This window comes from Malus sylvestris, chromosome 13 (assembly GCF_916048215.2).
Source record: "Malus sylvestris chromosome 13, drMalSylv7.2, whole genome shotgun sequence".
NCBI classification, from domain to species: domain Eukaryota; kingdom Viridiplantae; phylum Streptophyta; class Magnoliopsida; order Rosales; family Rosaceae; genus Malus; species Malus sylvestris.
This window is the reverse complement of record NC_062272.1, coordinates 37,800,164-37,813,187: the sequence shown is the minus strand read 5'-3', so window position 1 is coordinate 37,813,187 and position 13,024 is coordinate 37,800,164. Positions and strand designations below refer to the sequence as shown.

The following is a 13,024-nucleotide window of genomic DNA, read 5'->3' as shown; positions in this document are numbered from 1 at the left end:
GAGATGGATAAGAAATTAAATGGTTTAATTGAGAATGGTCAAGATTAATTAATTAGTTAATTGATTTTACAAAAGGTTCGTATTGGGCTTTTAAGTTGGTTTTGGGCTTCAGGGCTCAAAAGCGTTTTGGTCCACAAGGCTCATTATGTTTAAGTTGTATGACAACTAAAACAAAATGGGCAATTAGCCCAATAACAAAGGTAAGGCCAGCCATAAGGGTGAGGGTAGCAAACTTGGATTAATTACAAGTTTGCCACTCACTTGAAATGAAGTATAAAATCAACTTTATAGCTTTATTTCTCATTAGGGTTTTTCTTGGTGAAATGAGGTGAAACACTTTCTCTCATTTTCTCTAAAGAGGCCGACCACTTAGAGGAGTTTTAGCTAGCAATCTATTCTTCTCTAAGTCATCCATTTCATCTTCATAATCACATCCTTGGTGAAGAGAGTTAGAGACATCAAACTTTTGGTGTTTTGGAGAACAAATCCTCAAATCCTCAAATAAGCAAAGGAGCACTAAAAGGAGGAAAATCACAAGGAAGATCCAAGGAGCAAGGAGGTGACTTGAAGGCCCTCCACTTGGGTGAATCCCTTGTGTAAACAAGGATGAGCTTCAAGGGTAAAGAAACTCTAAATTTTACCTTCTCTTTAAATGTTGTTAAAGGGTTTATTGGTTCACCATATACTAGGCTTTGAAAGTCATGGGTTTTATGAATTGTTTTTTAATGCATGCCTACTTTAAAGTGTTAATAGTTTGCATATGTATTCAAATGTTCTTACATGTTCTTAGCTAGGACAAAAAATTTTCCTTCAACTTGATCTTGAATCAGACGTGATTTCTTCAACTTGGTGACTTGATCTTTAAGGATTTGATTCAAGGGTGGTGAATCAGCACGTGCAGCTCACAACGCCTATCGAGTCGACTCAAGAATTTGAGGGTCAAAACAAGTCCGCCAAATATAGAGTAATTGCAACCCTGATGATATGAGATACTTTTGCTTTTGAAGAAGTAGCGGATGAATCGACACGTGTTTTGTTGTGCTTGTTTCCACATGCTTCAATGTATCATTTTCACTTGCCTTATCTGTTCTTCAGGTAGATGTGGTATCTTCTGCTGCCTTGTCTATTTCCCCGGCAGAGCAATGCTAGGTAAGCAATCAGGGAAGTGTTTCAAGTAGTCGGTTCCTGACTAGGAGTTTGACTTCAAGTTCCAACTGATTGCTCTCTTTCTTCTTGTCTTGCAGGTAAGAACAAGGACAAGGAAAAGGACATGGAGAAAGCATGATATGTGATACTCTTGCTTTCGAAGAAGTGGTGGCGATTTGACAGCGTTGCACAGCGAGGCTTTGCTCTTCGGTGATGGCGCTAGCGAAAGGCTTGTTGAAGATTCTTGAGCTCTTTGATTAGGGCAACGATGCCGAGCTTGGATTTGATTTAGACTCCTCCATCTGGGTTATGCGGTTCTGCAGGGAAGGGCGTCATGCTATAATGATATGTTCCGGCTCATCATTGATCCTTCTGCTTCGATCTCTTGCAATATTTGCCCCTGATGCAGGAGTGGAATGCAACATTTGCATTTAAATGGTCTTTCAGAGCACTACTTCTCAGCGGCGATGAGCACTCGAGATAAATGCCAGGTAAGCAACCAGGTAAAGGTTCCAAGCAATCAGTTCCAAATCAAAAGTTTGATTTCAGGTTCCGACTGATTTCTTTCTTTCTCCTTATCTTGCAGGTAAGGGTAAGGGTAAAGGAAAAGATAGGGAAAAGCATGATATGAGTTACTTTTTCTTTCGACCCTGGTGATATAAGATACTTTTGCTTTTATGTCATTTGTTTGCAAGGGTATTCCCGGAAATGAAGAAACTGAGTATTTCAAGAGGCTCTGCTGGGAGTGTACTCTCAGAGGTGAGGAAGGGTTGGGCATTTTTGCAGGTCTACCTTGTTATGAAGGATGAAGGTCGACATATATAGGAATTTCCCAACAGCCAGTAGTGGCACTATTCCTTTCCTTTTGTCAACAACCGTTAGGTAATTGAAACAGTAAGATTCACGCATTTTTTACTTTGTCAGAAATCTTTGACAAGGTTGCCCGTGCTTTCTACAAAGTTGAGGTTGCGTGTGAAGGGTGGCGACAAACTTTCATCCAGCAAATCCAGCTTTTTAAATTCAGAGAGCAGTGCCTCTTCGATCTTTGACCCGGTGGCCTTGTTGCTTCTTCAATTTCTGAACAAACGGCCCGGCTTTTGAAATTCGGGGAGAGGTGCCTCTTTGGTTTTTGAATGGCCATGTTGCCTCTTCGATTTTTGAACAGGCCCTGTTGCCTCTTCTTTTTATAGAGGCATTAATCGTGTTCAAAAACACACTTAGAGAGTTGCTATCTGTTAGGAATTTCTCTCCTTTTGTATTTCTAAGAATTTGATTTACACGACCTCTTCTTCTTTCATCATTTTTGCAAATGGCTTGCCCATCTGATCGTCGTCTTGATTTGAATGTTAGGGAAGAGTCGATATATCTTCTACAGACAACATATGGCACCCATCCTTCTTATCCCCCACCGGTCCTCTTACAGTTGGGGACTCTATGATGAAGAATGACATAACCACTACGATGGTAGCTAAAAATCTTCTCACCCCCAAGGACAACAGGATCCTTTCCAAGCGGTCTGATGAGCTGGCTGTTCAAGACTCTCTGGCTTTCAGTGTTCAGTGTGCGGGCTCTATATTGAATATGGGCCAACATCTTCTTACTTGTACTCGCTAGGTCGAATCCTTGATGGCTGAGGTGGCGAGCCTTAAGCAAGAGATTAGAGGGCTTAAACATGAAAATAGAGAGCTGCACATGCTCACAAATAGTTACTCAACGAGCATGAAAAGAAAGATCGACCAGTTGCAAGAATCTAAAGGTCGGATTTAAAGTGACCATCGGATGTTTGTGGCTTTACTCCAAAGGCACCTGTTACCTTCATCCTCCGGAGCTCTACTAATTGTTGAGGCTCCAAATAATCAACCTCTGGTGCCTGCCTTTTCTGGAGCTCTACCGAGTACTGAGGTGCCACCCGATCAACCTTTGTGAAGGCTCCCCCCTATTTCTTGCCCCCTTTTTTTATTTTTTTATTTATTTTTACTTATGTAAAGTGTACGTTTATGTAAATTTTGTAGAGAAATCAATAAATGAGCTTTATATCCCCCATATGGCACTTCCGTTTTTTTTTTTTTGTCATTTGCTTTCCACATGTCATCATCACTTATACCAAGTGTATGAAAGTAAGACCCCGTCTTGTTTGCTCATTTTAGGATGTCAATTTTTTAATTGACATTTCCAAATCCACTTTTGGCTTCCCACTCCATTTGGTTGATAAACAAGACAAAAATAAAGGGACCATGTTCCTTGTTTTGGGGAGCAAAGCATATGCTTTAGCATTGGAGCAAAGCAGATGCCTTAGCATTGGGGAAAAGCATATGCCTGTTGCCGTGCCAGATATCAAGTTCCTCAATTCCAATTGTGTATAAAGAGGTTCTCCTGTAAGGCTTTAGACAAATATCTTATCCCCATTCCATTTCCTTCAAGTTGTAGAGTGCTTGGACTATGCTACGACCACCACTGATCACCTCTCACTGAGCTTTATTTATTACGCTTGTTGCCACAGGTTCAGGTCTTGCTGTGATTTTTTTTTATATAGGGGTTCATTGTGCTTTTGATTTTGACTAGCATGTATGTATACACACACACACACGCACACACATATATGCACATACATGGCTGGTGGGTTTTGACTTTCACGTAACTCTTTTTTTTTTTTTTTTAGGTACATAGTGTATATTGGTGAATTTCCTTGCTTGTTTCAATGGAGGTTCTTTTGCCCGCGCTTGGAGCTTGTTGTAGTGCGTCACTTTTACTGTGTGGGGTTGTGCAAAAGACTGCAACAAGTTTATGCTGTGTAGTGCCTTTTGGTCACGACTTTCCTCGGTGGTGACTTCGTAGTGCCTCTTGCCGCTACTTGGAGCTTGTTGCAGTGTGTCACTTTTACCGTGTGGGGTTGTGCAAAAGACTGCAACGAGTTTATGCTGTGTAGTGCCTTTTGGTCACGACTTTCCTCGGTGGTGACTTCGTCATGCCTCTTGCCGCCGCTCGAAATTACCGTCTTGGAGCTACCCTCTTTGCCGTGCTGCTCAAGTTTTGTGGCTGATTTTTTTTTTCGTTGAGGTCATGGTATTTTTCAAGTGCTTTGAGAGCAACACCATCACCATTCTTGCGAAGGAAGGTGACTCGCAAGACAGGGGAACGACGTTGAAGCTTTACGTGCCACTGACTGGTCCTAAGGCGCTTGCTCTTCCCACAAAAGATAACTCCATGCTTATTAAGTCGTGGTCTTCTAAAGTATCTTAGGAGGTGGTAGATTATGTTCAACCACCAGATACGAAGAAGAAGGTGTGCATCTCGAGGATTCTTATCTTGAACTCTTCGCACCATGTTCGTGACAATCATCTGGCCTCGTCTGAGCTTCTTGGTGATCGTATTCGTAATGGAGTTGTGGCTTGGAGTAGTACCCTGTCGACTACCGGAGGAGCCGCCTTCATTGAGTTTTACTGGGAATGGCTTGAAGATGTTTTGAGCTGCTCCAAAGATGTGCTTACCAACATGGGCCTTTATCATGTTGTATATGCATCTTTGTTCAGTTATGATTGCCATCCTTCCGTCCTTCATGCATTCTTTTAGCATTGGTGTTCAACAACCAACACACTTCACACGACTCAAGGGGAGATGTCATTTCACTTAAGGATCTTCACAAGATAGGAAGCTTGCCGATCCAAGGAAAATTTTATGACGAGGTTGTTCCTAGTGTGGATGAGTTTTTTTATTGCAACAGTCGAGGATTGCCTACGAGTTGCTGCTATTTGTTTTAGACGTACCATCAGCTTTCCTAAAAGGCCCCGGGTAACTCAGGCATGAAGATTTCTTCATAGATATGGTTTTGGTATAGGGATGTCATGAAGTACCAGAGGCGTTCGAAGAAAAGTGGTCGTAACAAGACAACCAGGCCTAAAGGAGACTCAATTCCGTCAGGTGTTATTAGTCAAGCTGGGCGCCGCACCCCTATCGAGTTAAAGCTATTTGAGGATCTTGGCGTGGCGTCAGAGCACTTGGAAGAATCTTACCTAGCCATTTTCTTAGCTTGTTGGCTTTGTAAGTTCGTTTTCCCTAAAGACGACGTCAATTTCATCCGTCCTGGAGTTTTCAAAGTTGCTAGCAAGATGGCTGTAGGCGAATATTTTAGTCTTGCTATTTCGGTCTTAGTCAACATTTACAATGGCTTGGGTGTTGTTTCGAACTCAGCCAGCACTAAAGATTGTGCTGCGGTACTTCCCTACCACTACATGTATGGTTGGTTAGGTGAGTACTTTAGCACTCATTTTTCTTCGTCAACTTTAGACAAGTCAGGGCATTCTTCACCGACTTCAGTTAAGATGGGGCCTTTGATGATGAAGTATTTTGGTGTGTTTCCTATGAAGGGCCTTGATGATTTGCAGGTATAAGCGCTGTTTAGAAGTTATGAAGGCTTGAGGATGGATCACCTGGCGAGAGTGGGCTCGGTGCGACGAGGCATTATGGATGATTCGCATATACGCTTCTCGGACTTGTCTTATCTTATAAGTCTTCGCTCAGGCTATGTTTCTCTGCGGCAAGAGGCAAGAAGATTGATGCATCATTCAGCCGTATAGTCCTTACTGTTTTAGCAGGCAATTTGGTTTTGTCTAAAATGTGCTAGGCAAGCTGAAGGAAAAAGCCCGATTGGAATCCTTGCAAGCCATGTATATGCATTGAGAATATTATACCCAAGCATGTACAAATGCTTTTATCACCCTGCCGGTCAAAGATGAGTTCAAGAACAATTTGGTGACCCGTGCTTATGTAAATTGGTGGTCAAAGGTACATTATGAAAACTAGGGGCTAACATGTGGTACCAATTCTTTTTGCTTACGTAATGATGCACCGAGAAAAGGTTGTTTTGTGATTCCTACGTAGTTGGTACCACTTTATTGTGCGAGTGTAGCTCATTTGCAAAATAGACATGTGGTTTTAGTTCCTCAGTGCCCGTGCTTGTCTCCTCAACATCCGGATGCATATGAAAAGGCTGGTGATGAAGTTGATTTGTACAAAGATGGATTTATTTTGCAGCAGCTTCAAGAAATTATAAACAAGCGACCACTTGAAGGTGCTCAGGCTGATAGCGACGTCAATTTTCATCATAAGAAGAAAGAAGAGTTTAGGCCTTCTCAATTTGGTGGTCATGTGTCACTTGATAAAGATGTACATATTCATTTCTTTATTGTGACTTACTTTGCTTTCATTGTTTTAGCTTTGATTTCTAACATCTTTTTTTGTCTTGTTTAGGCTGGGCCTTTTTATTCTTTTGATCTGGTGAACGCAAGCGTTCATTCTTATATGGATATGATATTTGAAGGTAATTTACCTACAGACAGAGAGATTGGGGATCCGCCTGGTGCAGAGCTTGTTCCGAATCCACCAAGTTGGCCCGATTTGTCGTGTGTAGGTGAAGGTATGCAAGGGCCCGTCATGCATCCAATACCTTTGCCAGCTAGCTCTGAGATCTCTTTAAGAGGGCCAAACATTCATGGAACTGAGCAGCTTATCCATCATATCAGACTTCATGCGGCTATGGATGTCAAAAGCCATATTGAGGAGAGGATTTCAAAGTACCCATTGGAAGACCTTGCGTTGCTCAAGGAGGATTTATTGGAGTTTGTTTCTACGATTGATGACCTTAAAGTTGATTCCTCACCCTTGAGAGTTCAAATTGCCGAACTTATGGCCGCCTCGACTGAGGATTCTTCCATGTGTGCTATTTCCTCGAAAAAATTGAGTCCAGATGTTAGAGCTCAACAACTTGCGGGAATATACCTATCAATTTCCCAAGTCTGGTCTTCTCAGCAAGCTGCTTCAGAAGATTATCAATTCATAGGAACCTCTTTAGCTTCCGTCCAAGTGCATCTGGAAGCGTTGGTGCGAGAGAGAGAGCAATTGGGAATCGAAGCATCATGACTTGAAGGTGTTCTTTTGGAGCAGGAAGCTACAATTTCTCAGTACCAAAAGGAGATGTCACACCTAGAACAAGATAAATGTATGGTAATGGAGTCGCCCACCTTGTCTCCTACGATTGTGGAGACTTTGAAGATTTTGGAGGGCCTGCTTGAGGATGGTTGCCGTAGTTTTAGGGACATCGTTTGTTGGGTTTTTGGCTCAAAATTAGGATGATGCAATAAATTAGGTTTGTGTTACCTATTTGGTTTTGGTGTTCTATTTGGGTTTGGATTTGACTTCCTAGTTAGTTTCCTTGGTGGAGAGATTTTGTTAATTACCTATTTGATTAGGATTAGGATTTATTTCCTATTAGGATTCTTATTGTAACCTAAGTCCTATGCACCATAACTAGGACCTTAGGGTTAGTGTATTTAGTGTGCCTCACCATGGCTTAGAGAGTTTTCTCTAATTGGGTTTTGGGGTGGAGGTCACCGTTTGGAGTCATGAGTGTATGGCAAATTCATGACTTATTCGTTTGGCAAATTTGGTGAGAGTCAATTTGTGAGTTTGTGAGTTAGAGAGAAATTTGGGAGAATTAAGGTTTGTAATATGTGGGATTTGAGTTGTGAGAGTTTAAATACTCTTGTGTAATCTCCATTTGTTTAGTGAAATTCCTCGCAGTGCTTCGCCTGTGGACATAGGCTTTACGCCGAACCACGTAAATCTCTTGTGTTAGTTTGAGATTGTTTGTTTTAGCTTTCGCCTACAACGTTAATATTGGTACTTTGTTAGAATTCGCTTCCGTTTGCGCATAAAAGTACAACATAGTTCTCAAGTAATGTCTTCCTTAAGCCTTCTTTACTTCTGATCATTTTTTTTGTTGTAAATAAAGCTTTGTAGCCAAATCCTTCCTTTAAAGAAATAAAGTATTCACATATTGAATTTTCTCTTTATTCCTCAAAGTGTTTGTGTTTTTGTTGATGATGTGACTGTACTTGAAGTTTTGAAGTTTCAAGTTGCCTACGTACCCTCAGTTGAAGAGGGATCAAGTCATGACGTAGTTCAAATGCATATATATATATTTTTTTTTTGTACGCAATTTATGCTCTTGCGGGCCAGGAACATGGTCCGTTTGTTTTAAAGGTAGTAGCGCTTCAAGAATCTGCCATTGATGGGGCCAATCTTCAAGTCGTCTTTTACCATGATTAAGTATGCGCCATTGGTGTAGATTTCTTCTATTACATAAGGTCCATTCCACTTTGATGTGAACTTGCTTTTTGTTTTGTGAGTTGTGATGATAGGCCTGCGCAATGCAAAGATGAGATCTCCCATTTGAAAAGAACGAGGGTGAACTTTCTTGTTGAAGGCCTTGGAGAGTCGTGATTGATAACACTTCAAATGTTGCTAAGCTTCGAGCTTTCTCTCATCCAGTGCTTCCAGCTCTTAAAAGCGTAACTTTGCATTCTCTTCGTCAGTCAAGCCTTCTTGTATGGCCATCCTTAGTGAGGGGATTTGACTCTCAAGCGGTAGAACAGCTTCCACGCCATATATGAGAGAATAAGGCGTAGCTTGGGTAGGAGTCCTATGTGTCGTCCTATATGCCTAAAGTGCTTCGCTTATTCTTTCGTGCCAATCTCTCTTTGTTTGGCCGATCACCTTTTTTAGGAGGTTGCACAATGTTTTGTTGAATGCTTCTGCAAAACTGTTGGCCGGAGCATGATACATGGAAGACTTGTGCTGCTTGAACTTGTATTTCTCGTAGAGCTCGTCCATGAGTCGGTTGGAGAATTGTTTTTCTTTGTTAGTGATAATGTAGCGAGGCACACCATATCGATGGATGATATGCTCCTTGATGAAATGGACGACTGTTTCCTTCTTGACTTCCCTTGAAGGTATGGCTTCAGCCCACTTGGAGAAGTAATTTGTTGCAACTAGGATGTAAGCTTCTCCTGTAAATGACTTTGGCGTAATTAGTCATACGACGTCCAATCCCCATGCATTGAATGGCCATGAGGCAGCTCTAAGGTGTAATGGTTCAGGCGGTTGATGTATGAAGTTGGCGTGGAATTGGCAGGCTTGGCACCTTTTGGCATGTTTTAGGCAGTCTTTCACCATGCTTGGCCAGTAAGATCCCATCCTTTTGAGCTGGAAATGTAGCTTCGGTCCAAACTGATGCACCCCACATACGCTTGAGTGTGCTTCTTCCATAACTTGATTGGCTTCTTCCTCACCTAAGCATCTCAGAAGTACTCCTTCAAAAGAGCGTTGGTAAAGTGTTCCTTTGTAGTAGAGAAAGCGAGGTGCTCATCGACGTATTTCGGAGCGGTGTCTAGGATCATCTGGAAGCTTTCCATGCTCTAAATAGTCGATCAACGGCAGTCTCCACACTTCAGCATCGATTGGAAGTACTGAGATGGCATTTGTACCACATTTTAGTGACGAGCGGGATCACCCATCTTTGGCAAACTGGCACGTCTGCAGCTTCGTCTTCTCCTAGTGTCATACTCGAGGCTAGGTTAGTGAGAGCATCTGGCATTTGATTTTCTTTTCTTGGCATATGTTCTAGTGTCACAGTCTCGAACTTTTGAAGCAGTTGAGTTACCGGCTTGAAATATGGGACGAGATCATCTTTCTTCACCTCATATTCAGTTAAGAGTTGATTGATTATAAGCTTGGATTCACCAAATACCTCAAGGGCTGTGATTCCCATGTTGATCGCCATTTGGAGACCGATGATCAATGCTTGGTACTCAGCGATGTTGTTGGAGCATAGTTCACTTAGTTGGAAGGAATAAGGTAGTATTTGCCTTTGTGGCTACATGAATACTACTTCTGCCCCCGCTCCGTCTGCTTATCCAGATCCGTCGAAGAACATCGTCTATGTTGGGAAGATGTCGATGTAGAACACCTCTTCATCAGGCAAGTCGTTTGAGATTTTCCAATCGGCTGGGATTGGATGATCAGCAAGGAAGTCTGCTAGCGCTTGTCCCTTGACGGCTTTAGCTGGGACGTAGATGATCTCGTATTGATTAAGAAGCAACGCCCATTTAGCTAGTCGCCCTATCAAAACTGGTTTTAACATGACGTATTTGACCAGGTCAGCTTTAGCAACCAGGTTGATGGTGTAAGCATGCATGTAATGCCTAAGCTTCTAGATGACGAACATCAAGGCGAGGTACATCTTTTCTATTAAGGAGTAGTTCAACTCGGCGCCAGTGAGAGTTTGGCTGAGGTAGTAGAGCGCACCCTCTTTCTGGGATTCATTCTCTTGTGCCAAGAGTGCTCTAACTGAACTTTCCTGAGCGGTGATGTACAATATGAGTGGTTTCTGATGTGAAAATTATCTTAACACACAAATTTAACCCTCTTTTGACAATTGTAGTACAAGTATAAATAAGGATCGTTCTGGACCGGGGATTAGGAGGGCTTGCTAATAGCCTCTAAACTTACTCAAAAACATAAAACTAAACTTAAAAACACTTAACAATACTCAGAAGACTCAAAGCAAACTTACAATACTCAAAACAGCTTAAAACAACCAAATAAACTTAAACTAGACACTAGAAATGACTTTGGACGAAAATTGACTATTACTTGAATCAAAACACTTAAAAACACAAATTAAAACAAATTCTAACTAATTAGACACACTAAAGTAAAGGGGGATTGAATTTTGGATGAAGTTGAAATAAACAAACAAGTATGAAAAACTAGACAGATTGTAAAACAAATTTGAGAAATAAGATGATGGATGGGAAAGCTAGAGGCTTTTTCTCCACACATGACATGTATGCAAATAAATTGATTTCCAGTTACTACTTCATTGAATTATGAATGACAACGCTCCAAATTAACCGTGACATCACTAGTTAACTCTTAGATTTTCCTTGTTTTATTGGATTGGATGACATCATTCGACAACCCAAAACATTCTTCAAAAGTTCCCTACATGACATCATAATAGAGATACAATCAAAGATCATTACGTTTAATGAAAATCATAAGCATTGACAAAGCACTTGCAACTATGATATCATGTCACTTATGCTAGGAATTGAACTTAACGCGATCGTTTATAAGCGACCTCCACTACTTATGAATATAAGTTTGTAACGATTATATGAAACTTTCTTATATTCTAGAAACAGATTTATGCATGCCAATTAAGTGTCGACCCTTAATTAACAAATACAAATAAGTTATCAATCAAATAGTTAAGCCAATTGCATTCACGATTCAAGAGTTCATAACTGGAATTTATCAAATTATATTGCACACATAATCAGGCTTTGAAATAGCTTCAAGCACTATGTATTCATCCATGTTGAACTTGGCATCTGCGAAGTGTGATTCCGCTTCAGTGAATGACTTGGTATCACCTTGGATCACCTTTACTCCTTCCCGATAGAATTTTAAGCAATGGTGGAAGGTGGATGGCACTACTCCATTCCTGTGGATCCAAGGCCTTCCTAGGAGCAAGCTGTAGGAAGTTCTTGCATCAATCACGTGGAATATCGTGCTTGATTTAAGTTCACCAATGGTTATCTCTACCTGGATCATGCCCATCGCTCTTTGTCCACCTTGATTAAAACCTTGGATTAATAGACGGCTTAGGGATAGTTCATCCACCTTGATGCCGATTGTGGTCATTGTTGACTTCGGCATGATGTTTATGGCCGATCCACCATCCACAAGCATGTGGTTGACTTTATGCTCCCTTACGTACCCAGAGACGAAGAGAAAACGGTTGTGAAGCTTGGATCCTAGCAGCAAGTCTTCGTCGGTGAAGTGGATTGCGTCCTAGGTAGCACAACAAGTGGCATACTCATGTGGTCAAAGTTTCAAGCCTTCGCCTTGCTTTCTTGCACTTCATGGTTGTCGGGACTTGCCAAGACCGCTGCTAGTGCTCTTCGCATCTTCTTTGGCAATCGTAGCCTTCCTCGATGCTAAAGTGTGTTAGCATGCCTTCTTTAGGTGTGAGGGTAATTTCTCCCTTGATGGTGATAACTTTGCCTTTTGAAAGTTCTTCGGTTTCTATTTCAACCATGTGACATGCAACGATAGTGCACTGTTGGAAGAAGTCCTTCAGGAAGTATTCATGCAAGGAGACAGGAATGTGTGGCTCTTGCTCCACATGTTCCCTAGCGTATGTTAGCTTAACAGCTTTTACGTTTCTTTTGGGCTTCCCACTATTGAGGCGACGATGGTTTCTCCCTTGTTCCACATTTGGCCTTGTGGCTTGTGGTTTTGGTTTCCTTGTCTTTTTGTAGGTCACCAATGTCCATTCTTCTTCGTCATCGGTATGTGCATCTTGGTTGCTTGCCCCCAGTGATGGTTGTGTAGAAGGTGTCGTGCAGCTTAAGCATTGACGGGAATGGTCAGGTGTCACTTGGAGAGGCACGGGATCGAATGATCTAAACGCAATTGTAGTAGTATGTGTTGCGGCCGTGTGTTCAAGGTCGAGCTCGATTTGCCCTTGTTGTGCTAGCTTCATGATGAGTTCTTTGAGGATGAAGCATTTGCCAACAGGATGGCTCACGATACGATGGTACTTGCAGTACTTAGGATCGTTGACGTGATTCATCTCTTCGGGATGCTTGCATTCGGGTAGCTTGATCACCTTATTTTCCAGCAAGTCATCTAACATTGCAGCCATATTTGAGTCCGGAAAAAGTTATGTCTTTTGCTCCAACTCCCTCGAGGTGTTTTTGTACCTGTCTTGGGTGCGAGGAGGCTCACCTCTCTTTACCTCATTTGCTTTGTTCTTGGAGGAGATCTTGATAGGCGTATGAGGTCTTGATAGGGGTAGTGTTGATGGTAAAAGCTTCATTGGCGAGCTTCTTCCCGGTCTTGTCTACATTTGGGGCGAACGCCTTATCCTTCTTGAAGTCGGTGATCGATTCCCTCTTTCTGTGGTTGGCGATACTCAACTCCATGTCGTGGGAATGAGTTGCCAGCTCTTCAAATGTTCTCGATTTTATGC

At 41.9% G+C, this 13,024-nt stretch overlaps 1 protein-coding gene across 1 annotated transcript; it reads left to right on the top strand.

Moving 5' to 3' along the window:
* Positions 1 to 6,131: 6,131 nt before the first annotated feature.
* Positions 6,132 to 7,195, top strand: LOC126596384 (uncharacterized). Its single transcript, XM_050262952.1, has 2 exons — positions 6,132 to 6,214; positions 6,394 to 7,195. The coding sequence occupies exon 2, from the start codon at positions 6,445 to 6,447 to the stop codon at positions 7,060 to 7,062; it is 618 nt and encodes a 205-aa protein (XP_050118909.1). The 5' UTR covers positions 6,132 to 6,214; positions 6,394 to 6,444; the 3' UTR covers positions 7,063 to 7,195.
* Positions 7,196 to 13,024: the final 5,829 nt, after the last annotated feature.